Source organism: Podarcis gaigeae, assembly GCF_964106915.1.
Source record: "Podarcis gaigeae genome assembly, chromosome: 1".
Lineage (NCBI taxonomy): Eukaryota > Metazoa > Chordata > Lepidosauria > Squamata > Lacertidae > Podarcis > Podarcis gaigeae.
Window position 1 is genome coordinate 116518035 of NC_139678.1, and position 27215 is coordinate 116545249.

Below are 27215 nucleotides of genomic sequence, written 5' to 3' on the forward strand. Positions count from 1 at the left end.
GTATAAAAATATAATTTTATTGAGTAGAATGTATCATCAATAGTATCAATACAAAGTGGTAAGGATCTCCAACATTGAAACAGCTTTCAGCTTGTACTTGTTTTGAGCAAAAGGAAAATGAGTTTTTGAAGGTTGTTTTAGTACCTTAAATGGGTGGAGAGTATATTGGGCCAAGATGACTCACCCCAAAACTTGAGGAAAATTTTGCTAGGTGAAAAATATGTTTTCCTTTGTTATTTCTGATCTCTCAATATAGGGGTATCTGAGTCAACTAATCCATTTGTCAAGATAATAACATTCTTACCAGACCTCTAAAATAGTGTTTTAAACTTGAGCCTGAAATGATATTTGCTTCCCAGTAATGATGGAAAACACCAGTGATGTCCATGTTATAATCTGTTTGGATCATCACAGTCATTTCAAAAGCCTTTAACAGCAGTATTTCTGAGCTATGTTATATGTTTGCATAGGCCCTTGGGTTCTTTTGAATTATTCACTGTCCACTTGTTGCTTGTTTGGAAACACCTCCCTTTTTGTGGCTAATTTTGTTCCATGAATAAAGCCTGTAAGAAACCTGAGAGTATTTTAGAAAGCCCTCTAATCTTATTGGGTCTTTCAACCAAATGCACCATAATGAATATGTTTGAAAAACATTTGCAGAACCTCTGGAATTGCTGTCATCTGGAGTTAATCACTTGGTGATATATAGACAATACTGCCATGGCTTGGGGTTCCTTGCGCCTTAAATAAACATACATTTTTATTATGAAGGGCATCACATCTGGTTCTTGATACAGAGTCAGTGGTGATGGACTACGACAATTTTGTTGCATCGCGCAGCACACGGCACTACCATTTTGTCTTCTTTTTTGTACAGCTTGCCGCAGCTTCCTTCTAGATGCAAAGGCAGCCTTGGGTATTTTGTGAAAATACATTACCTTCTGGACTACTATCCCAATCCACGTTCTCATACTAATTCCGTATTTATACTGTGCGCTCCAGTGCTTGACTCTTCATTCATTTTATTCCACAAGTCTATGTGAAAGGCACTTCTGGTATCCTTATACTCTTCACCACCAGGCCATGCATCAAGTCTTCCAGTCTCCTCTTTCTGGCTGAGCCCCTGGAACTACTTTGAGTACAGGGGTTGGTATTGTTTGGCTGCTGGGAGATTTGCATACATTACACATGCCACTGTAAAAAAAAAAAGTAAAAAATTACAAACGTTTCAAATAAAAGATCTTCACAATAACCCATAAAAGCTTTTTTAAAAAAATATGTTGGGGGATCTAGCAGTGCCAACTTATGCTTAATGTCAAACAATATGGGTTCCTTTATCACAAATACTTCTACTTCAGGTATCAAAAACACCTTACTGGGCCTTTGATAAGGGAAATGTGGTAATGTCTGCTATCTTACATTTTCCACCTAGCTAATTTTCCTTTTTTTTTCCAGGGGGAGGGGCGTTTCAGCCTGGCTGATGAATTTTCCACTCTAAGGACTAGGTTTCAGACCTTTGTCCCATTTAACTGGTGGCATGGTTTTACTATTCAGCTTTCATTGTCACCTAACATACTACCAAACCATTCCTATTTTAAAATAATCAAATTCTTTTGTTATTCTGCCACAATTGACATAAACATACAATCTTTATATAGATTTACAAATACTACCAAAGCAGTTATTTTTATTTCATTTATTAAATCTGTATACCCGCCTTCATCTCAGGACGGTTCATAACATGAAAATACGAAATACATAATAAAAACAAGAACCTTAAAAACATAAACCAATGAATGCCCCTCCCCTCCCCAAACACATTTAGAAGGGCATTGGGTATTAATCAGCCAGGCTGAAGAGGAACGTTTTAGCCTGGCACCTAAAGGTGTACGATAAAGGCACTAGCAGAATTTCCCTGGGGAGAGCATTCTATAAATGGGGGGCCACCAACTCGGATGGCTTTAAAAGAGGATTAGACAAATTCATGGAGGAGAAAGCTCATCATTGGCTAGTAGTCACAATAGCTGTGTTCCACTTCTGAATACTCATTGCCTTTAGTCCTAAGTGGGCAAAGTGCTGCTGTGTTCACGCCCTGCGTGCATGTTTTCCACATGCCTCTGGTTTGCCACTGTGAAAACAGGATGCTGGACTAAGTGAGCCACAGGCCTGATGTAGCAGGCTCTTTTCATGTAAACCACAATGAAACTTTGCTATTGGGATGGCTGTAAAAATACATATGAAACAGATACCATGAATTGCCAGTGACATCTATCACTGTACTGAAAGCTGCTCTCAAAGCTCAAGTGTTTTAATGGCTCCATGTTATTCTATACCACAGCACAGGCTAGGCCTAGGGTTCAGTTGGTTAAATAAAAATTGAACTCCGCTTTCATGTCATTGTTGGACCTTTTCTCTGATCTGGAGTTTAATTTGTTCTTTGGTGTTTGTTTGATATCTGCAATTGACTGTGGTTCTCAAGATTATACATGTATAGAGTGTGTATCACTGTAAGCAACCTTTGAAAACTGTTGCTCCTGTGTTGAAAGAGTATGCATGCACCAGACATGCAGAGTCTCAACCCCATTTGAAAAGCCCTACTCATCAAATCCTGAAAATGTATTCAAAACACAAGTTTGACAGCTTTATCTATGTGGTGTGTAACACAATACCATTGCACAGTAGCATAGACAGATTTGCAGTCAGACAGGCACTATACTAAAAACTTTAACAGGATAGATCAAAGGCAATTTTTTTAAAAAGCCATTTTTCATTTAATCAGATATTTTGTGTGTGTGTGTGTATATATATTTGAATATGTCTCTTTGTACGTATTATGTTTTCTGGGGGACACTAATATAATTAATAGAATAGAATAGAATAGAATAGAATAGAATAGAATAGAATAAAATAATGTTTCTTAAGGAAATCAGCCCTGAGTGCTCACTGGAAAGACAGATCCTGAAGCTGAGGCTCCAATATTTTGGCCACCTCATGAGAAGAGAAGACTCCCTGGAAAAGACCCTGATGTTGGGAAAGATGGAGGGCACAAGGAGAAGGGGACGACAGAGGACGAGATGGTTGGACAGTGTTCTCGAAGCTACCAACATGAGTTTGACCAAACTGCGGGAGGCAGTGGAAGACAGGAGTGCCTGGCGTGCTCTGGTCCATGGGGTCACGAAGTTGGACATGACTAAACAACTAAACACCACACACACACACACACACACACACACACACACACAGAGTGAACCCTCAAGTTACATACTCCTCTGGATATGTAACTTTCGCGTTGCAAATGTGGCAAACCCCGAAGTGTATACTTCCGGGTTTCACCGCGCGCGCATGCGCAGAAGTGCTCTATGATGCCACGTGTGTGCGCAGAAGCGGTGCCTCCAGTTACAGACTTTTCAGATTAAGTGCGGACCCCTGGAACAAATTTAATTCGTATCCAGAGGGTCCACTGTATATATATTGTGTCCCCTAGAAAATATAATACGAAGACACATTCAAATCTACTCTCTCTTCATTAAAACTGAATCCATGACCTTTTATCAAACTTGAAGTTCTATCTAAAAGAACTGGGGCAAACATGACACTGTTTGCTTACAGTTATTTATATATTTCAGGGACAATATTTTTCTTGGCAGTTTCAAAGATTTTAAAAGCATTCATTAACCGTTACTGTTTGTGAACATGCTATCTGAAGGACCATCTTCTCCCACACAACCTTTCCCACATATTAAGAACTACCAATGGAAGCCCTCTTCCGTCTCCTGAAAATACATCTGGTTGGGATAAGAGAAAAGGCCTTTCTCGCTACTGCGGCCTGAACTGATCCCTCCCAAGGCCGGCCTTGCTTCTTCCCTAATGGCAGTTCGCCATATTACCAAGACAACCCTTTTTAGGAAAGATTTTCAGTGTTTTGAATTGGTTGCAAGCTTTTGATTTCTGTATTCCCTCTGCTGAGAGTAACTACATCTAACCTCTGAATCTGTGTGTGTCCACGGTTCCCTTTCACCGATGAACTGGGGTTCAGTGAACAGTGGACAACAGCTACTTTCACATTAGCTGCCCCAAATGTCTCATAAATCAGTATTATTTTTCATGTTTACATTCTTATTCATTTACATGGTTTCCTGTTGGCTTGAGGCAGAAAGTGTCTAGGCCACATAGCACTGCAGCCAATGAGTCGCTAGGAGCACTAAGGGGGGGCGGAGTCTGAGCTGATAGGCGAGGTGGAGGTAGTTGTGGTGACGGTGCTGTCAAGCCAGATCTCCCTCTTCTGCTGCAAGCCTCCTTTCAGCTTTCTTGCGCCCACAACCAAAATAAGGGGGAAACTCGCTTGTGCTTTAAAATGAAAAAATGCAATATTTTAAATATGGATGAATTCATGACTATTCCCTTGCCTTAACTGAAAGTAATCCAAAACTGAAACAGAAAAATTATTTTGCTTTGATCAGTTTTATAGCTGCACACCATCTGATAACATGAACATCACCCATTCTTGGCCAGCCACAAATAGACATAGAAGGAAGTCTCATGTATATTGGTCTATTGTACCTACACTTAGAACATAATGACCAAATCCTGGCAATTTCTACGTCTGATGAACAGACGTACTTAATCCAACTTATTCCCATCATGTGCTGTGTCACAGTTATTATGCTCACTAAATGCTTTTCACTAAGATGTCAAAAAGTCCTGAACTAACCACAAATTGTATGCTGAAGTCCCCCACCCCAAAGTAAAATAGCTGCTGGAATCCTGTGAGTACACTTACTAGAAAGTAAGCACCACTTAACAGTATCAGTTAATTCTTAGCAAACATGGTCAGTATCAGAACGCATGTCTTCAAGAGTTCAACACTGCCTTCAAGCCAACCTCAAACTCAACAAGGGATCTACGCAAAAAAATATAAAACAATCCCTATGCTATTTATAGTTTTAGTGCATTTTGGTGTGACACATATCAATAACAAAAATCCAAAACACATCTAAAAAAAACCATCCATGTAATTTTGACAAATTTATACAGATCCTAATTCAAGAAATGCTTGAGGATTAGCGCCCGATCCATTAGAATTAAATCAATGGATATTTCGCCATTGATCTCAGTGGGAGATGGAATTGCTTTCTTCAGGAACAATTCAGAACCATTATAATCACAGTTGCAGGTAGGTAGCTGTGTTGGTCTGCCTAATCAAAATAAAAACAAAGGTATCTAAAGAAGTGTGCATGCACACAAAACCTCATACCAATAACAAACCTAGTTGGTCTCTAAGGTGCTACTGGAAGGAATTTCACTATAATCACGGCAGTTTTGCCACCGAGAAATGTGGATTTACTGCTTTTGTGCTTTAAGCAGTATTTTTTTTTATGTTGCTCTATGAACTCACAGTAAGCAATGTAAAAGCTGATTATTTAAAACCATGGAGAGAGAAATTAGAGGTGCTCAACTGTTTATAATTTTAAAACTCAAGTGTTTTACTAAACTCATCATTCACCAAGACGAAGCCCCATTCATATTTCAAAACTCTCTTCACCAGAGACTAAATACTGGAAATCAATGTCCTTTTAGCTCGTGGGAACTAAGGCCTGAAATATTTTTTTAAAAGAAACCCGCTTCTGGAAAAAAGTTAACAGATGACATTAACACGTAGGCACAAGGCCCGGGTCTGGTACTTCAGGGCCTTCAAAACATTCGCAAGCGAGGCCTGATTGGCCCGCAGCGCGCCGACATTTTAACTAGAGAATTTTTTTATTTTTTTTGGGGAGGGGGTGGTTTTGTTTTCGGTCCATAAGCGCAGCCTCCAACTTTCCCTCCTCCTCCCTAGAGCCGCTGTCACAAAACGCTGAGTGGCAGCCGGAACGAGGGAGAATTCAAACCCCGCCGAGTCTCCCACGGAAATCGAGCAGGGAACCGCTCTGAGGGGAGCAGGCCTCAAGCGCTTTATAAAGCTCTCTCATGAGGGTAAAGGCCAACAGCCCTGACGCGGCTGCCTCAGGGCCTCTCTCTCCCTTCCAACCGATGGTTTAGGCGGCCGCCGCGGCCTGGCGCTCCCCCCCCCCTCAGCCCGAGCCCACCCGAGCAAGGCCTCGCTCATTGTCTCTCACACAAACCCTGGCAAACAGGAAGCCACCTCGGCAAGGGAGGGGGGAGGAGGGGAGCGGGGGCCGCTCCCGCAAGCGGGCTGAGCGACAGGAGGCGAGGGCCAGTGAGAGCGCGGGCCGCGCGGCGTCGCAGCCAATGAGCTGCCTGGAACGCCGCGAGAGCAAAGTGGAGGGGGGGAAGGCGGGAGTTCCGGGCCAGCTCTCAGGGCGGGCGGGCGCGCGCGCGCAAGGCGGCGGTAGTAGTGGTGGTGCTGGCGGTGTCGGCCGGGCCCCCTCTTCCCTTTTGCTCCAAGCTCCACCTTTCGGCTTCCTCGCACCGTCAATCAAAACAAGTGGGGGGGGGGACCCCGGAGTGGGAGCCAGGCCGCCGCCTCCTCCTCCTCCACCACCACCACCACCAGCAGAACCACCTCCGCCGCCGCTTCAACCCCGCGCGCACAATAAGCATGTCCCCGGCGGTGGCGACAGTAGCAGCAGCAGCGGCGGCTGCCTAGCCGTAGCAGCGGCAGCGGCCGCCAGCGGGGCCTGCGCGCCAGAGACCAGCGGGGTTCAAGCCAGCGCTTTTCCTTCCTTCCTCCCTTCCCTCCTCGCCTGCCAAGTCGCTCGCTCGTCCTCCCGCCATGACCGGTACGTACGGGGCCTTGTTGTTGGGGAACCGCCGCCGCCGCCTCGGTTGCTGCTCGTCCTCCTCCGCCGCCGCGCGTGTCTGCCTGCGAGTGTGGCTGGAGCGGCACTGGCTGAGCAGGAGGAGCAGAGCCAGGGGGAGGAGGGAGAAAAGAGGGGCAGGGGCAGCAGGGACGGCGGCAGCGGCGCGGAGGGAGGGAGGGAGGGAGGAGGAGGAGGAGGGAACAGAGGGAGGGGAGCGGAGGGAAAGCAGGGCGGGCTCGCCTTGCGCGGGAGGGAGCGAGCCAGCGAGCGAGCAAGCGCCGGGGTGATGGGGAAGGGAGGGGGCGAGCGCGCCCGCCAGTGACTCTCCTCCCCTCCCCCCTCCGACCGATTCTCTCCGCCTCCCCCCCCCACTGCCCAACTTCTCCTTCCAACCCCCCCGCACCACCAAACAACCCGGCCTATCTTTTTTTTCCTAACCCCCCCCTTCTCCAACTACTCCCCCCCCCCCCGGTTATGCGCGCAGCTCCGGAGAAGCCCGTGAAACAAGAGGAAATGGCTGCCTTGGACGTGGACAGCAGCGGCGGCAGCAACAGCGGCGGCGGCGGCCCCCACGGCGAATATCTGCAGCACGGGAACGGCGGCTCTGCAGCGGCTTCGGCCGACGCCTCGGACGAGTCGGGCACCCCGCAGGTGAGAGGCGGGAGGGCGGGTGAAGCAGCAGGCTTCGGGCCCGGAGCCCTTCTTTGCCCCCTCCTCCCCACCCCCCGGCGGTGACACGTCGCGAGCGCGGGGTTTCGGTGGCTGCGGCGACGCCGCTGCGCGGGTGGAGGGAAAGGGACCGACGGAGACGCGCCCCGCGCTAACCCACCTCTCCCGCCGCCTGTCTCCCGCTCCCCCCCCCTCACCCCACCCCAGGACACCCAGCCGTCGCCGCTGGCGCTCTTGGCGGCTACCTGCAGCAAGATCGGGCCGCCGTCGCCGGAGGACGACGACGACGACGCTTCTCCGCCTGCCGGAGCGGTAAGTGCCCGCCCCGCCGCGCTCGCACGGCCTGCCGGAGAAGGGGGGGGGGGGAGAGAGGCAGAGACGCCGCAGACCGACCGCCCGCCCGGGGGGAGGGACGCGGAGAGACACCGCAGAGCACTGCCCGCCCGCCCGGGGGAGGGACGATCGCAAGGCCGACCTGCCGGGGAGAGGGGGTCCCCGAGCTCCCCTGCCTCTCCGGGAGGAGCCGGGCGGGCGGGCGGGCTCCCTGGGGTGGGTGGGGGGAGAGAGGAGGAGGAGGAGGAGGCGGCACCGGGACATCCCCTCGAGCCTCTGAATGCCGCGGCGCCTCTTGTTGCATCTTCAAACGGGGCTTGACGGGGCGGCGGCGCAGGTTTGGGGAGGTGGGGGGGGGGGGAAGGCAGAGAGGCGGGAAGCTTTGGTTTCTCCCGCTCACCCCTCCTCCTCCTCCCCACCCCAAGGCAAAGGGAGGTCTATCTGGGCTTTCCACCCCCACCCCACCTTTCAAAAAAGTGAACCATCATCCACCCCACCCCTCTTCCTGCTCCTGAATGTCAGCTGTCACCCCAAACCCCGCAGCAACACAAAATGTAGACTGGGTTGAAGGAGAGGAGGAAACGAGAAGACACTTTAAGGGCAAAATGGCTGGTTGGAGGGAAGGGGGGGAAAGGAGAAAAGAAAAGGCAGCTTGTACTCCCTAGCGGAAGCGAGCTATTTTGAACGCTGTTTCTGGGCGCAGTTTACAGTGCACTGCAGATCAGTGTGTGTGTGTGTGTGTGTAAAAAAGGGAAGTTTTGACACTCCACCACCACTCTGCTTTCTTTCCTTGTGTGTTATCTGCCCGGTAAATATCCTGACTAGTTTTCAGAGGAGCCTGGTAGAAATAGGATGTGACGGAAAACAACATGTCAGTGCTTTGCTGTTAAAAAGGAGCAGGTTTGAAGCGGGCGGGGTGTGTGTGTGTGTGTGTGTGTGTTAATTGAAATGCAAGTTTTAAGCGGTGGGATGATTTGGCATTTTATGTTAACCATTCAGATTTGATTCCATGGGTTTGCCGGAAATGGGTACTCTCTTTAATTTTCGAACCTGTCTGTACGTGGGTGATATAGGGAACTGTATGTTCGATGCCGAATGAAAATCTTCACCTTTTCTGTGGCTTCCTGGTTGTTCTCTAGATAGTGTTTATGGTGTGAATAGGAAATGAGTATTGCGGTGGAGAGGAATAGAATGATTAGGTAAGCTGTATGTGGATAGCATGGGAGAAGCTTCATTAGCTTAAGTGACTGAATTCAGTCCTTTGCATACATGTGCATAAGTCCCTTTGAATTCAGCGGGACTATTGAGTAAACACTCGCAGTCATACACTGTTCCAGTGTCATCTTAGATAACTTGTACCAGGTTATTTGGCATTTGATGGTCCCTTCTTAATTTTAATGTATACTTCTGTGGCCCCTTTGAGTGCTTATGAGCCCTGTCAATTTCAGTGGCATTTAAAAGCCATGTGAGTGGATTAAGGAATGTTGCCTCACACAGCAGAACGAAAAGTATTTATTATCTTCATTGCACACCAGGAAGCTAAGATGTAGTTGAAGCTAATCACTTGTCCACAGCCTCAGTGAGTTAGTGTCAGAGCCTGGAATAGAGCCAAATTTTAACTTGCTCATCTGTGTCCTTCCAAATGTGTGACGCAAAGGAAAAATAATGCAGCAATGTAGTCTCTGGTTCTCAGAGAGCCTGAAGCAAGGTTTTCACATTGGTGAGATTCTCCATCCTATAATAAATTTATTAAAATAGGATCTAAAATGGCACTCAGGTAACATTAAAACACTTATTTTGATAATGGTTTAGCCTTATAAATGGGATGAGATTTTAAAAGGTAATTGGGAATTGGCTACAGGAAATATGGGCAGGCAAGAAGCAGGCATGTGAGACGGAGAGAGAAAAAAAGGAGAGTGGAAAAGAGCACAAATGAAAAAGACCTTTCCACAAAATGTTATGGTTCCCTGCAAATATTTATATGTTTGGATAAATTGTTTAAATCAGAGGTGGGCGTCCTTTTTATGTTGAGTGCCACATTCTCTTGGTGGTAATTGGTTTGGTACCTTTTATTGACTGTATGTCGTGGCCAAAGCCAAAAATGGGTAAGGAATACCTCTTTTTACTCAATAGGTCCTCTCTGAATGGTAGTTTGACACCAATAGGAGCTTTTTTCTTAGCCTAATTTCCATCTGGGGAGTAGGCAGGGCCAAAGAGGAGAGGCCTCAGATCCAGACTAGAATTATGGTTCCCACCCCTTTTTCTAACCATTTCCCTCAGTGTGCCATTCTCCAACTATAGCTAATCCAGGATGTAACTGATCACACATGGCGTTCTCTTGCGCTTTTCATAATACTAGTAATTCTGAGACCTCTGATGGTATTTCTACATATCAAATATATAAATAATGGCAGTAGATGAAAATAGTTGGAGAAGGGAGGCATTGGCATGAATTTTCCTGAAAGGAATCTTCTAGAGTAGATACTTCCTTAATGGTATTTAATGGAATGTTCCTTAACGAAATGAATCATTGCAAGTGAAAGTGCTAACTAAATAGCAACAAAGCGAACTCATCTTTGTGTCTCGTCTCTGGCATCAATGAATTCTCCTGTGGGAACGGGAAGGGAAACTGCAAACACATTCTTACACACTTGGGTAAGAAAGCAAGCCACCTGCCACAAATCTCTCATCCACAATGAGATGTCGCTAAAAGTAATTGTCAGCATTTATAATAATTGGAAAAAGGAACTGGGTTCCCCCCCCAAGCCTTTTAAGTTTAAGATTTAAATTATGCACGTCCAACTTCTTATCAAACTTTCCAATGCAGCGAGGATCAAGTCACAATATTTGCACCCCCAAATTCAGTTTTCTTTAGACTTCACCCTAGTAACTTGCAAAATTGATTTCTGGATTAGTCTAGCCATACTTCAGATATTTCACAGGAAGTTAAATTATGAGAATTGTCTTCCGGAATTTAGAATTTTGCCACAGATATAATGCCAATATTTCCTTCCCTGACTTACTGGGCCATTGAATTAGGACTAATTTTGTAGAGTGTGCTTTACACTAAAGTCTAGTTCAGGTATCGCAGCAGGTCGGCCATTGTGAACAGGATTTGAAATGGTCTCCCTCCTCATGTGATCACTTCTGGTTCCTAGTTCACACATCACAATAGTTGAAAACAAGTTATGATTTAATGTGAAAGGGAAATGTGTTGCTGCCTGCTACTCAAAAGTTCCCATGGTATTTCTTTCCTGGAGCTGAATCTGCACCACAGTCAAAACAAGCCAAGTCTGATTGGTTGCATCATCTGAAATTTCTTTTATGGTTTGTTTTCCCAGAACCAAGGACAAACCTTGTTTGTTTCTAGTGGTTTACATGACATGTCAGCCTAAGACTGGCTTATCTCTGGCATGGCATCAGGAATGAGAGAGTATTGCTATTAACTGCACTTTGTTTTAAGTGGTGGTTTAATGTGGCATGCGAACAAGGCCAGTTGCTGTATCTGAATTGGTCAAGCAATAGCAAATTGGAAGTTTGTGCTGAATATAGCATGCCCAAATTATCGCCCCATTCTAAACATTATCTCCACGTAGGTCTCTCTGCCAGTTCTGCAAAAGAGTACAACCTTTTTGAACCTCCAGGGTCTCTACTGATTCCCCTGGGATTGCATCACTACCATCCTTCCGAATACTGAACTTTGTGGTCCTGCATCTAAATATTTGGCAGCAATTCACACGCATAGTGTGGGCATCCATATGCTTAGGGGTTTCCTTGGCTATTCACAACAATACAAGGTTGTAAACAAACCCCCCAAAACATGGTTGGCCATGCTGAGGGTGGTAACTGGGAGAGCAGAAGCTATCTGAGTCTGGAACAACATATGGCATCTCAGAAGTGGGTAGGGATAATGGCTGGGGTGTATGTGCCCTATGTTGTAAATGTTCCTTCTGTGCTACGTGGAGACATAGCATTGAGTAAGGAAGAAATGAGTCTTTCTCCAGAAACCAACTCACCTCCCGTGTTAAGAGGCTGAGGCTGACCGCCATCCTTGTTCCTGAGTAGTACATAACACAGCAAGAGGAGCTTTCAGAATGTGCGTAAATAACAGAACTGATCACCAAACAGCACTCTTAGGTGTTCCTGACTGTAGTTCTACTTTTTTTTTTTAATGGTGAATTTAGTGGTCCCATTCCTATCAGATTGGCAGTGAAATGGCAATATCCACAAACAGTGTTCTGGCTTGTGCATATTTGCTGGACTTTCCAGATGTGCTGAACCAAATGATTTTGTACATTTAAAGGAGAGATGGAAACAAAACAGCCAGATAACCAGGGCTAAAATTGTGCTGTGGGTGTCAGCTGAATTGGGGTAGGGGTGATAGGAAGGAGGGGACAGAATATAGAATAGTGTAACAACAACAAAAAATAAATATATAATTTTTTTAAAAAATGTCCAGTAGCACCTTAGAGACCAACTAAGTTTGTTCTTGGTACAAGCTTTTGTGTGCATGCACGCTTCTTCAGATGCATGCACACGGAAGCTTATACCAAGAAAAAACTTAGCTGGTCTCTATTGGACAATTTTTTAATTTTTTAAAAATATATTTCGACTGCGTCAGACCAACTACCTGAATCTAGAACAAATAAATAATAAAAAATGTATAGGCCATGCATCTGACTGGGATACCCAAGCCACTCTTGGCAGCTTTCAACAAATTAAAACACAGTGAGACATCAAACATTAAAAAAACTTTAATTGGAGGAGGCAGTTGGAGACAGGGAACATGTTCCTCGTGGCATGTATTTGCCATGCAGCATAGTTTCCTGCTCACCTAACCCTGAGCTTCAGCAGTCAGTGCAATAGAAAAATTGCATTGTACTGTGGTGGTAAACTGCAGGGCTAGATGAAAGCTGAAAGGGGATTTCCAAATTCATCATCTTGGCCCCACCTTATTCCTCCTAAGAGCAAACTGGGTGCCCCAGGGCACCAAGTAGGGTACAGAAGAAGGATCCATAAAGAGACAAGGTAAGAGTTTCTACATGCTCTGGGGGGACTTCCCAAAAGAAAAAAGGTTAGTATGAGGGGAAAGGAATTGCGGTCAGGAAAGGCTTGCTGTGAGGTGTGAATCTTGCAGCTTCACTTCCCCCGTCTCCTAGGATGCAATAAGCTAAAAGGATTATCTTGTGTCGGGGTGGGTGGGTTAACTAAGACAAGGGGGGGGAACAATTTCTTGGTCATAATGATCAATGTTCTAAGTTGCTTGAGGCTCTGCGGCTTGAAGTATCTGGAATGAGGGAGAAAAAAGCTCATGTGGCGAAGGGAGGGCACTTTCTGCTCGTGTTTTAGGACTTGATGAACATTGTGCCTCCTGCTCACTTGGCCCTGAGTGTCAGTAATAATGCTGTATAAGGTTTTGCACAAGAGTATTCCTGCTGCCCTGGAGCCTAGCTGTCTTGCGCTATTGTACAATCGGGAGCAGGGGATTTCCCAATAATTGATTCTCGAAATGCCTTGCAGGATCCCAAATTATAGAAGATTTAATGCAGATCTTATATTGATACAGAACTGCTTCACTGTGTAATAAATGCCAACTTTTACATAGGTGCATAGCCTTTCTTGAAACCCGCGATAAGCTTTTTGCTGTAATTGCGTAGGCTGCCCTCCTGTTTGTTTGAATAGATAATGTTCCACTGAAAATGTAAGCAAACGTTTGAGCGATGGTAGCAATAATAACATCAGCGAAGTTTTAGAAATCAATATTATGTTTCTGAAACTGAATAATCTTCAGAAGTAGGACTTGTTGATGTTAGGGGGAAAGACAATATTTTTATGAACTGGAAATATTATAAGTGTCCTGGTACAGCATTTGTATACCATAGCTATAAGAGAAACTAATGTGTTTATATAAATAGCTCCCTGTGCTTGTGATTTGAAGAACACTTAACTGGGAAGTTAAGTTCTGTTTAACTTGGTGGGATTTACTTCTAATTAAATATATTCAGTATTGAGGTTAAATCTAATGATGTTTACAGCGCACTGTAATAATGCAATACTTTGTACACATCCGAATTATATAGTGGCAATATGTAGGCATTTTAATTACGTATTGTCATAAGGAGCTGTAGGTAACTTAAATCTGACTGCTGGTATCTCTGGTAGACTTAGGAATCAGAAATCAGAGTACAGGCAACAACCTATTTACACGTGATCAACCTATTTACACGTGATCATAAGTTTTCAAAACTTAATTTCCAAAAAGAATAGCTTCTCACTTTTCTTTTTGAAGTTATTTTTTCTTATCGCTCCACCACTTAAAAAGATGCACAAACAAAGTCCAATTGCGCTCCAAATTAACTGAGCTTAACATAAATTACTTTTACTGGCCTGGTTCAGATGTTTGCCTGAACATGCTATGGTGACTCCCAGATTCACACACGCCTCTGTCTTCCTTCACATAAGAAGTGGAGAAGAATGAAAGCTTTCAGATTCACCTTTGACCACAGCAGGTTCCGATCTTTGAGGACTAGTTAGTTGAAAGAAAACCAGGATGTCAAGGCGTGGATTCATCCTAGTTTGTTTAACTGTAGTTGGAACGAAGGACAATTCTTTGTGTTCAGAAGTGGCAGCAAAATGCTTTGCTGTAGATACCTGTCCCTGACCGACGGGTTCTTTTCTGTTATTTATACTTTGACTTTTGGAAAATAATTCATCAGAACGTTGAGACTGGTAAGAGCAGGCATAGGAAAATTTGGCCCTCCAGAAGTTTTGAGACTACAATTCCCATCATCCCTGACCACTGGTCCTGTTAGCTAGGGATGATGGGAGTTGTAGTCCCAAAACATCTGGAGGGCCTAGTTTGCCTATGCCTGGGTAAGAGGCATGCGACCAGATCCGTCGTGACAGGAAGTCCTTGGGACTTGTATCTCATCTGTGTGAGAACTGATTCCTTGTTTATTCATCTGCTGAAAAATCAAACATTGGATATGGCTACCAATCCACTGTATCTTAAGAGTCTGAAGATACAGTGGATTGGTAGCCATATCTGATGTTTGATGTGGCATTAAAGACACTTGAGAAGATCCAAGGAGTATTGGAAGATGTGTGACTAGCTGGAGTGTTCTGATATCACAGCACTCTACAGCTTTGCTTTTTTTCTGCTTAGCTATGATGAAACCAGGGACGCGGGTGGCGCTGTGGGTAAAACCTCAGCGCCTAGGACTTGCCGATCGCATGGTCGGCGGTTCGAATCCCCACGGCGGGGTGCGCTCCCGTTGCTCGGTCCCAGCGCCTGCCAACCTAGCAGTTCGAAAGCACCCCCGGGTGCAAGTAGATAAATAGGGACCGCTTACTGGCGGGAAGGTAAACGGCGTTTCCGTGTGCTGCTCTGGTGCCGGTTGACCAGAGCAGCTTCGTCACGCTGGCAACGTGACCCAGAAGTGTCTGCGGACAGCGCTGGCTCCCGGCCTCTAGAGTGAGATGAGCTCACAACCCTAGAGTCTGTCAAGACTGGCCCGTACGGGCGGGGGTACCTTTACTTTTACCTTTATGATGAAACCATTGCATTATGGCTGCTGCTAAGTGCAAGGAAGTGCCATTCTGCTCCTTGGAGCACAGGGTGTCCCTGGGATGTTTGAAATCTTGCAAGGAGCACGAGAGAGAGAGCAGATTCCCTGTTCAAGCACATGTCCTTTTCTTGACTTTTGTTGTTGGTGCATGAAGTATAAAAAAGGGCAACCTAATATGCACAACCTAATGGGCAGGAAGAGGCCCGTATAAAGGAGAGGCCCGCCTTCTGACTGGGGGCTGAGAAAGAGAAGCACACTGAATTTAAAGAAATAAGTATGTGGCAGATGGCTAAGACCAGAAATGGTTTGTTATTATTTCCAGTCTTGTCATTGCCAATCCTTTTCGGAAAATGATCTGAAATGGATCGGTTGTAATGTGAACTTCAGTAGTTCATTACAGTGGAGACTTGGGCCTTTGAAAATTTAGCATCGTCTGCTTTCTACGACATCCTTTTAAACAATTCTATCTCACCTATTTCTCCAGTAAAAACAAAATGAAACCTAACCTTCCTTCCATATTCACTGAAATTAATATTAACAGTGTGCAAACTAACGAATCTTAACAGCACAAAAATAACTGAGCCATCAGAAAGTTCACAATTAACCAGAGGCCTTAAAAAAATGTCAGTCTTCATTCTCCTTTTGAAGCAGTGCCGCAGTAGAGCCTGATGGACCTCACTCTGCAAGGCTTTAGGGTAGGTGCCGCAACTGGAAAAAAACCCCTGTCCTTCGAAGCACTTTAGTGGTTGAGCTGCAGCTGCTGCTGCTTCTGAGTCTGCTCTTGGAGTACTTTGCATTCTAATGAATACAGCAGCTATTTATTAGGATGCTGTAGCAATTTAACAAAGCTTTAGATCTATTGTGCTAAACTTGTTTGTTTTTTCCTTCGCTATTACTTTGCCTAAACTTTTTTTGATTTTGCAATCAAACAGTTTTGATTGTATTATCTCGAAACCTCCTTAACTTCTAAAGCGCGCATTGGGAAGACAAGAAAAGTGGCTAAGATGATTTAAGACATCTGATCAGCTAGGATCCAAGTCAGGACAACATTCCACAATGCCGCGGGGATACTTGGAAAAGTGTTATGTTGTAGTCTCACTGCTGCTGTATAAGTAGAGAAGGTTAAGTATCTTTCAAGCCGAAATGATAGCACGTGGTAAATGCTTTCTGTCTGTCACGAATTAATTTAGTACTCTTTTTCCATAATCTCCAAAATGAATTAGTACCACCTTCTAGTGCTGATCAGCACATGTTCTTCATGAAACATTGGGCAGAGCAAACCTGGTCAGTGGTGTGGTTGGGTGGAAGGGAAGAGTCTGTGACAGAAAAACTGCCACTTCCTAAGCCTCGCTGGGCTTGGGCCAGCCAGGGCACAGAAGGCTCCGCATTTTGCTTTCTAAAAATAGAACTACATTTCATCCAGAAATGTATATAGTAAATTGTAAACGTATACAGTTGTACCTTGGAAGTCAAACGCTTTGGCTCCCGAATGCTGCAAACCCGGAAGTGAGAGTTCCGGTTTGCAAACTTTCTTTGGAACCTGAATGTCCGATGCGGGTTCTGATTGGCTGCAGGAGCTTCCTGCAGCCAATCAGAAGCCACACCTTGGTTTCTGAACATTTTGGAAGTCGGACTTCCGAAACGGATTCCGTTCGACTTCCAAGGTCCGACTGTATATTAAATGGTATATAGGTTTTCTTCTCTAATCAACCTGTTGGAAATGGACAGGCCTCTGAATCTATAGTGTCCCTGACATGAATCTTCCCCAGCTCCCTAACTGCAGTCACAGTACAGCTGGCAGAGGAACAATGGCAGCTGAGCTTTCTGCCACTGTGACAAGGAGGCCCTCGTGGAGAGGGAAGTCCATGGGATGCAAAGGATAGAATTGTTCCCGTAAAGTATCTAGGAATTAGCAGCTGTTTACAATGTGAAAATAAGGTTATATATCAAAATTTCAACGCTTACTCATTGTTTCTTAGTCAAGTATATTATAAATTTCCCTATTTGGATCAATTATATATATTAGTTCTTTCTTGTGTAGCCCTTGACTCTAAGGGCTCTGTAGAGGGGCATCCAGCTCAGTTCAAAGAGGTGGGGCTGGAGGACAGAAAAGGGGAAATATTGTATACATGCAAAATATTCTTTTGACCATGAGAACTGAATTCTCTCTCTGTGTGTATGTATGTATATTCGTGTAACTCATAGCAGCCAACCTAAAATTCATGAGTGACACATTTACGGAGGGGACTTAAATTGTTAGAATGGTTAGAATGGTTTTATCAAAGATCAGCATAATGAATTAGCATTGGAAGATCCGGTGTCGAAAAGATAAAATACTTGATGTGGGTTTCTTGATGTTTTTCAACCGTTGATTGTCCGGCGATTAACCTTCAGCGTACTAGAGTAATGTAACAGTATGTTGAAATGGTAGGTAAAGGCCACAATGCAGCACAGAGCTGTGTGCGTTCAGGCCTACTGAGGTAAATTAGTTCTAAGTGCATTTGAGTCCAGGTTGCATGGAAGTTGTAAATCGCATGTATGTTTGCAATGTATTGATTTACAGTTTGTATGTAATCTAACTTGTAAAATCTACATGTCTTGATTTTCTGTTCTTTTTGCTTCTGTTCAGGCAGGGGATTTGTCATCTGTACAGTTAGCAGGAACTCCAAATAGATGGGAGGTGCTGTCTGCTACGCCAACAACTATCAAAGATGAAGCTGGCAATATAGTACAGATCCCGGGGACCGCCACAGTAACTTCAAGTGGGCAATATGTTCTTCCCCTACAGAGTTTGCAGAATCAACAGATATTTTCTGTTGCATCTGGATCGGATTCGTCAAACGGCGCAGTGCCCAATGTCCAGTATCAAGTAATACCCCAGATTCAGACAGCTGATGGCCAACAAGTTCAGCTTGGTTTTGCAGCCTCTTCTGACAACGGTAGTGTAAATCAAGAAACCGGTCAAATTCAAATCATTCCTGGCTCCAATCAAACCATCATTGCCTCTGGAACATCTTCTAGTAATATTCAGAATATATTGTCACAGACTGGCCAAGTCCAAGGGGTTACCATTGGCAGTTCGTCTTTCCCTGGGCAAGCACAGGTAGTTGCTAACGTTCCTCTTGGACTGCCGGGAAATATTGCTTTTGTTCCCATCAATAGTGTTGATCTAGATTCTCTGGGACTAAGTGGTTCTCAAACCATGACTGCAGGCATTAATGCCGATGGGCATTTGATAAGTACTTCACAGGCGATGGATAGTTCGGACACTTCTGATAGGACTGCTGAGCAGGTTTCTCCTGAAATGACGGAAACCACCACCGATACAGACTTATTTGTGCCAACATCTTCTTCATCACAACTGCCTGTAACTATAGACAGTACCAGTATATTGGAGCAGAATGCAAACAGCCTGTCTACTAATACTGGGCAAGTACACAGTTCTGATCTTCAGGGAAATTATATCCAAACATCTGTCTCGGAAGAGACACAGGCTCAGAATATTCAGGTCTCCACAGCACAGCCTATTGTGCAGCACATACAGCTTCAGGAGTCTCAGCAAACAACCAGTCAAGCCCAAATTGTACAAGGTATCGCGCAGCAGACAATCCACGGGGTGCAAGCTGGCCAAGGTATATCGCAACAGGCTTTGCAGAATCTTCAGCTTCAGTTGAACCCTGGGACGTTTTTAATCCAGGCGCAGACAGTGACCCCATCTGGGCAGATAACCTGGCAGACGTTTCAAGTGCAAGGAGTGCAGAACTTGCAGAACTTGCAGCTGCAGAATGCCCCTGGCCAACAAATAACGTTGACCCCTGTGCAGACGCTCACTCTGGGTCAAGTTGCAGCAAGCGGGGGCTTGACTTCGACTCCTGTTAGCCTAAGTACTGCTCAGTTGCCAAATCTACAGACAGTTACAATAAATTCCATAGATTCTGGTGGCATTCAGCTGCACTCAGGAGAAAATGCCGACAGTCCTGCAGGTATTTATATCATTATAATGCGTCTTTGTGAAATTAGTCCCTTTTATGCTTTTAACATTCATAAACGTTCACAATATTTTTGGGGGTTCATGGAAGAATACAAGACTTTGTGCTGCTATTCTCCTAAGAAATTCTGAAATGTCAAGTTTAGTTTGCCCTCCTTAAACTGGTTATATCTGCGATGTCTGAAATTCATTTTTCTGAACTTTATGTTTCAAATGATTATAAATGTCAGAGATGAGATGCAACATGAATGTGAGTGGGCTGCTTCTGATGCACCAGGGTTTCTCCAGAGGAGTGGAGGGACCCTCTATAAGAAGTTATGGGGGGACCAATGGGGGCTGGAGGGGGAAGAAGAGAAACTGCAAGTACCATTTTGCCCACCAGTGAATATCATTGGATGCCTCCCATGGTTTAGTAATTTCCTTTATAAATCTAATTGTATGAAGTACTAGATCTATAACAATGGCAAGACAACACGGATAAGGTTAGTTGTTCATTGGCTTGTAGTGCAGAGGTTTTCAAAAAACCTTGGACAAGTTTTGACGGATGAAGATCAATTGGGCTAAACAATACAAATGATGCTATATGGTATCCAGTTTAGCACCTGCCATATAACTTAGCTGCTCTACTGATTTGTGGAGCAACTTTGACGTGTTTTGAAAATGAGCCCGATATCAGAAGAGTTGCTGAGACTCAAACTTTGCAATACTTGTTGCTGGCTTTTACAGAACACTTCGGCCAAAACTTGTACCAGAGCCTATATGCAAATTTTGAAGCGTGGGTTCAGACTGCAGTTTTTTCCGTCGACAGTACTACATTAAGCAAGAGCAGTGCAAATTGTAGTGTAAATTTTGAATCCAAAGAATGTGCAATATTGTACAAGGAGGAAGGTGTTAAATCCAGAAGGAAATACTGATGGTTAATGGGTTCATTTACTGATCGAAGGCTTGAGTTTTGACAAAAGTACAATTCAGTTTCTTGGTTTTCAGTACAGTGGCAAAATAATTTGGGTTAAGAGTGGGAGCAAATCAATTACTCTTGCCAGTAACATTGACATTCCAATTTGAAAGGCAGAGAGAAAATTTTCTTGCAGTTGAAGAGTGGAATCTATTCATTCCTCTCCATCCATGGAAGGGCTTTTAATCCAGTGAATGTTTCTGCTAATTGCCTTGTTTCTCAAACGTGGGTCTGCAGCTGTTGTTGGACTACAACTCCCATCATCCATAACCACTGCTCCTGGTAACTAGGCATGCTGGGAGTTGTAGTCCAAAAACAGCTGCAGACCCAAGTTTGAGAAGCCCTGTGCTAATAGAAGGAAGGGATTTATTTACCAGTTCTCTTTTCCTCTTCCCTTCAGCTTCTCTGCCCTCCACCCCAATTTGCTTTGGGGGGATTAGAGGAAGGTGATATGGGAGACTAAAGGGGAAATTTTGCCACCCCCTTCTGTTCACTGGGGTCTCTGCTAGGTCAAAGACTCTTACTCCTTCCACGACACAATTAGATACAACCCAAAGAAATTAATACTGTACAAATTCTCAGTAACCTTATGAACCGAGAGGCCTAATGAGTGGCTTACATAACCCACACCCCCTTGAGAATTTATTTAGAGGCTGAAGATCGTTAAATACGAAGAAATGAACCCCTACTTGATTTGTGGCTCTTGTTTTACCTTGCATATGTAAATAGTAGCCAGGATCCAAAGAGAAAGACATGTTCAGTGGAACCCAGGCTTGTGTTTCTAGATTATCAGCCCCTGCCCACCCCCAATGCCAAATGGCAAACCACTTTAGAAACTCTGCAGAATGTTACAAAGCCATTCATTTATATAAAGAACAAGCTAACCACTGGGCATATTCCAGCCCTTGCATGCACTTAAGTTAAAGCCGTTTCTTCTGAATGCCACCTAACAGCATAGCTATTGGTCTGGATATGCACAGATAGGTAGAATTTGGAATTCTCTGCAGGTGCCCCAGCAAACATATATCGGTAAAACACTTAGATCATTTACGGATGGAAGTTCAGTGCTGAGTTAATGTTGGATATCCCTTTGCCATATAAACCAGCTGCAGTTACAAGGATAGTCCATAGTGTTTTCTTTAACAACTGTACTAGATTTAGTAGTGTTTTATGTCAGAGCCACCTCTTTTTTTGGATAGTGAAAACAAAGAGCCTCATTAAGTGGTAGTTGGGAAATGTGGTCATTCCTTTCCATATTGCATTAACTACTTTGAAAACGAAAATAAAGAATAAGGATAATCTCCCTGGTGCGATGTAGCAGGAAATCTAAGAAACTGCCATGGGCAAAAAACACACACATGCATACGCACTGCAGTGGTACAGACATGCCTACCCCGCGGTAATGCTGGCATGCGCGCCACATGCTCTTTCTCTCTCCCCCAAACTCCTGGCAGTTAGATTTGAACAAAGTATTTTAGCTTTTTTCAGGCCTAATGGGAAGTGAATGTCCTGCAGAGCGCAACTTGCGGAGGGCGGGGTGTAACTCCCCATCCTCATTTGTAAACTCCAGGAAGATGCCCCACTGCAACAATTAGGTTTTTATAAAGCCCATTGCAACCAATAAAAATGCTTATTTCAAGTGATTTTTTTGGCTTTGGGGGGAGTTTTGGACAGAGGTGTGTGCAAGAGAAAGCTAGGGAAAGAGGGCTCCTTTCAAGCCTAATTGTATTGTGGCATAAGGGATGTTTTGGAGGGGAGGGGACATCACAGGTGAGGAGCAAAAGCTTACCTGTGACTAAGCCAGGAGATTTCAAGGGGCACAAGAAAGGGATGCTGTGGGCACAGGGAAAGGCCTTGGTTAGTGTGCCCCCCCCCCCCGTGCCATGTTGATGTCCCTCAGCACTAGTATAGAGATAAGAACTAAGCTAACCCGAAATTATTAGTGGTGTAAATATTTTTTCTACAAATGAAATGTTAATCTCTTCCCCACACCTTTGCACATTGCTGTTTGCTTGGTTATTGCCTGTGTAAGTATGCATTCCTGGAGCAATAACAGGCAATAATAGAGCTGTTTCTGGGTGGAATATTGAAACGAGAACTCTAGGTAAAGGTAAAGGGACCCCTGACCGTTAGGTCCAGTCGTGGCCGACTCTGGGGTTGCGGCGCTCATCTCGTTTTATTGGCCGAGGGAGCCGGAGTACAACTTCTGGGTCATGTGGCCAGCATGACTAAGCCGCTTCTGGCGAACCAGAGCAGCTCACGGAAATGCTGTTTACCTTCCCGCCGGAGCGGTACCTATTTATCTACTTGCACTTTGACATGCTTTCAAACTACTAGGTGGGCAGGAGCAGGGACCGAGCAACGGGAGCTCACCCCGCCACCAACCTTCTGATCGGCAAGTCCTAGGCTCTGTGGTTTAACCCACAGCGCCACCCGCGTCCCTCTAACGAGAACTCTAATCAGGGCTAAAACAAGTGGAAAGAATTGCAAATTGTCTCACTCTTTGATTTATCTAAGAATGAAATGTGCATATTGGGTTGGATCAAGATGTGCCCGTTCGAAAAAAATGGAAGGCCTTATTCCAGTCGCAGAAGGATCTCCAAACCAGAGTAGGCTCGCACTTGAGGAAGTTGGAGGAAATAATTTTCATTGAGCATCACCTCCCATGTTGCTCTTAAGAGTCCTCCAACCCTTTAGGTTGCACGGGGCAGAGGGGGGGGGGGAATAGTCGAAAATCCTCTGTAGCAGATCAGACTCATTGAAATGAATCCTTTGATCAAGACTGTAATACTGTGCATCCCCTAATGCTAGCATAAGTGGGGCACTTTTCTCCCCTTATGCTAACAGCTCCTCCAGTAGCAACTGTGGGTGCTTCTGTGCCAGTCTTGGATCAAACACCATAAGCTATTGGTGTGAAGTCTTTTTCCAGAAATGAGCTGAGATAACGGGCTATCAGGAGACACTGTATTATGGATAGGAAAGAGTTCTTGGCTGCCTTTAGCCAATCAAAGGAAGCATTACTGTACTGAATTGTTGGTGGTCTAGTGATCAGCCTGGCTTAAATCATCCATTATTGTCAAGGCTTGGTCAGCTTTACATAATGTCCATTGACGAGGGTAAACATTGTCACCAACCGTAGCTTCCTTCCTTCCCATCCTGCCCAGTTAAGGGTTATACAATCATAGTTAATTATCTAAAGTACTTGCTCAGTTGTTGACCAAACTAACCCTGGAAAGGTATAAATGTTCAGTTCAATGCTTAATTCAAATCAGTAGTCACTTGCATGGACATTTGACATTTATCTTTGCATGGGTTTCACTGATTTGCCATCTGTTTCCCAGTTCTGGATTTGGAAATTTCTGTGATTTAGAACCTCACAAGTATGGATCCTACTTCCATGGAATAGGGACTGTTTAAAAATATACAGTGTTTTGTTTAATTTCAAATTGTCTTTATTTTCTCAAAACAAACACAATTCTATCGGTTATGCTGTAGATGTACCTATAGGTCTGAACCTTCTACACCCACCTATTCACTAAACTCCTCTGTCTTACATCTATTTAGGATTTGTAAGTGAATACAGCCCTAAATTTCTTAGGAATTGCCCTCAAATGCAGAAAGCAAAATGTGAAGAGCCCATTTGGCATGGTAGGAAGTGATTATTATAAGGGACGCAGGTGGCGCTGTGGGTTAAAGCCTCAGCGCCTAGGACTTGCCGATCGAAAGGTCGGCGGTTCGAATCCCTGCGGCGGGGTGCGCTCCCGCTGCTCGGTCCCAGCGCCTGCCAACCTAGCAGTTCGAAAGCACCTCCAGGTGCAAGTAGATAAATAGGGACCGCTTACCAGCGGGAAGGTAAACGGCGTTTCCGTGTGCGGCTCTGGCTCGCCAGAGCAGCGATGTCACACTGGCCACGTGACCCGGAAGTGTCTCCGGACAGCGCTGGCCCCTGGCCTCTTGAGTGAGATGGGCGCACAACCCCAGAGTCTGTCAAGACTGGCCCGTACGGGCAGGGGTACCTTTACCTTTACCTTTTAATTATAAAAAAATAGTGCTAAAGGGCTACAATAATTAGTAGAGACATAAGGCTGGGAAAAAAGGCTATATTCAAAGTTGGGCTTATACAGGGCCTAGGTACTGCTGTGGCTTTGAGCTATTTCTAGGTACTGTAGTGCATAGGCAAGAGAGCAGAATGAACAGGGAGCCCAAGATGTGCAGCATTGCCGGGTCCAAATCTTAAGAGAGTACCAGTACCTTTAAGAGTAAGGTATGGAGGGAATCGTTGGACAGGATCTCTGCAGCACTATGAAAATAAGCAACACCTAGTGAAAGTCTCCTTTCAGTTTAATCTTTTGAAAAATCTGAGCCTGGACATCATAAGGCCACGAGATAACAGCAGTGAGGCTAAATTTTACCAGAAGAATTGCCTGTAAAGCAAAGGAGCGACTCAGAAGTCTGCGCAGGCTCTCCAGGCAAGAAAACGGCTTAATAGGCACAAGAAGCAGCACTAGGCTACGCGTTGCCTGTTTCCGTCTACATCACTTGCAAGTTCTTCCTTCCGAGAAGGACAACTTTTACTAGTGATTGAAAGATCTAGCCTTTTAAAAAATAAAAATAAAAATGGACAGCTCAGAAGGTGAAATAAATGGCAAGGTTCATATATGCCTCCAAGATGCTTCCAGAGTAGATGCTGGTTTTTCCTTTGCCTCTATAGCCCCTCCCAACATTCTGTTCTGGTCCCATGGGAAACTTCAGTGCATGCATACTTTGGGACCCTGGCCAAATAAAGCAATGAAGTTTTAAAGAATGGCTGCTCTTATCTCCTGGATTTGCCTTGACCCCCCCCCCCAAGGTATAAACTGCGAAATAAATGAGTGTGGCCGTAGTATGTGATAAATGTACAGATGTTTGTTGTGCAAGCGGATTTCGAGCCGCACAAGATGAGCCTCTCTTTACACTTCCGCGGCATCTGAAAAACCACCCCTGAAACTTCAGGTCTTCCTTCTCGTTATTTGAATCAGCACAAACAAAACAGCTGCAGTCAGAAGATAAGTTTCAAAAGCCTGGTGTGTGCCTAGGATTGCTATATTTTGGGTCCCAGATGTTTGCCCGCACCAATAGTGCATGTCCAGAATTTTCTTAATACTATTTAACAAATTGAGGAAGGAAAGTGAATTTTTGCCTCTAGAAGAGTATTTCTGCACCCACTTGCATAGGAGCAAACCGCAATTTTACCTAATTGCTCTAGTTTGAAACCTGCTTTGTCTCTTCCCCTGATCAATACTTTTTAACTTTTATTGAGCTACGGCTTATCTGAATCACTCTTATATTTCAAACGATAAATGGAACAAGACATATTACGACTGTCCCTTTATTTACGGGGTTATGGGGGGCAGCCATATCAGTAGTTTGTACCTGGTGTTAAGGCAAATTCAGGAGATAGAGCAACCATTCTTTGCTTTCTTTGGCCATGTTCGAAATGCAATATCTTGTGAGGAACTGTCCCACGAAGAGAAAATCAGAAACTAGCACACTTTAGGTGCCTACATGAGACTTCTTTTGGCACATCTAAGACTGCAATTTAGTTAAGCCCCATTGAATAAAATGGAACTTCCTTCTCAGTATATAGAATTGCACTGCAGAAGAAACAGCCCAAGTATGATTTTTGAACCATATCTGGAAGTTTTGGTTTCAAAACCAAACATACAAACAGGAAGATTATTAGCACTGGTTGCCTCTCTAGGTAAGTGATTGAGCTGAACCCGTTTGCCATATGTTAACCAAACAAATGCCTGTAACAATTATATTATCTCTCACCCCTCCCCAAAATTATTGCTGCTATATTTCTTGGACTTGGTTTCTTGTCAGTTTGTAATTTTTCTTCTTGGAATTCCATTTGCAGGCCATTTGCTAGCAAATGGTACCATAAATTAGCAGTACTCTTAGGATGATTTTTATTTCTGAGTGCTTTTCAAACTTTCAGCAGCTTTGAGTTGCAGAAAGTAACTTATTAAGCAACTGACATTTAAGGGCAGAGAGTGCATTATCAAGGAAGCTGCATCTGAGGCTAGTGGTAAATATGATTGGTAATAGACAAAAAAATAGAGTCTCACGGCTATCTTACTACTTATAAATGCAAGTAAGGGGAACAGTCTGGGTTTCTCAATGAGATTTTAAAAAGCCTTTTGGGTGGAAAAATCCAGGCACCATCGTAGCAGCCGAAAACCTGCTACTGGCATCTACATTATTGTTCTTCGTTAGGAGTAACAACAGCATATCTTTCCTGTGTTTGGCTTTCCCGTGGATTGGATGGGCATTGGTTCAATCTTCACTTTTTCCCCAACTCCACAGTGCAGAGTCATGAAAGAAGTAGAGCTCAACCCCACAATCATCACTGATAAAGCCTTAAGCTGGGGTTTAACGTGGTTCTGAATCTTCTGTTAGCAGCGAAGAATCGAACAGGTGCTAAACAGAAAATGCCAGGCAGAAGAAGTATATAGGAAGCAAGGAGCAAACTTTGCATGCATGCGAATTGCCCTTTCTTTTACCAGTGCGAGTGCCACAACCATAGAGGCAGCTTTGCTTTGGCTGTATCTTCCCAGGAAGTAGTGATTTCATATTTAGCCAGCTTGGCTTCTGGCATTCCCCTGCTCTCCCTAGCAGTGTTAGAAATTAGCCAGGCGCCAGGAGCATTTTGCACCTGACTGTCTGCCACTTGCAACCAAGTGAAGATGGGCACCACCAACTGGAGGTGCATGCCTGGGGGGGTTCATTGGATCTTGACTTGTTTTCACACGCTAATACCCCATTCCTATAGAATTCTATCAGTTGTATTTTATCTGCACAATTGGAATGAATTTCAGGGACCAAAATGCTTTTTCTGTGCAGCCTGAGCAGGAGCAGTGAGCGTTGTAGCTACCGTATTTTTCGCTCTATAAGACACACCC

General features: G+C 44.6%; 1 protein-coding gene and 1 long non-coding RNA gene across 3 annotated transcripts in view; one reads left to right on the forward strand and one right to left on the reverse strand.

Moving 5' to 3' along the window:
* LOC310833238 lies at positions 1 to 7219 on the reverse strand. Its single transcript, XR_014558601.1, has 2 exons — positions 6746 to 7219; positions 1 to 1194 (listed from the first exon to the last, which is right to left on the reverse strand). It is a non-coding gene; the product is annotated as an uncharacterized lncRNA (long non-coding RNA).
* Positions 6295 to 27215, forward strand: part of SP3 (Sp3 transcription factor) — a gene marked incomplete at its 5' end in the record, with an annotated part of 25445 nt that continues 4524 nt past the window's right edge. The window contains 4 exons of one of the 2 annotated variants that reach the window (XM_083707507.1): positions 6295 to 6737; positions 7243 to 7409; positions 7635 to 7739; positions 17958 to 19311. In XM_083707507.1, the coding sequence (XP_083563633.1) occupies positions 6731 to 6737; positions 7243 to 7409; positions 7635 to 7739; positions 17958 to 19311 (1633 nt within the window). Of the gene's footprint in view, positions 6738 to 7232; positions 7410 to 7634; positions 7740 to 17957; positions 19312 to 27215 lie in introns of those variants that run through there. The other variant, XM_083707506.1, reaches the window with a different exon arrangement.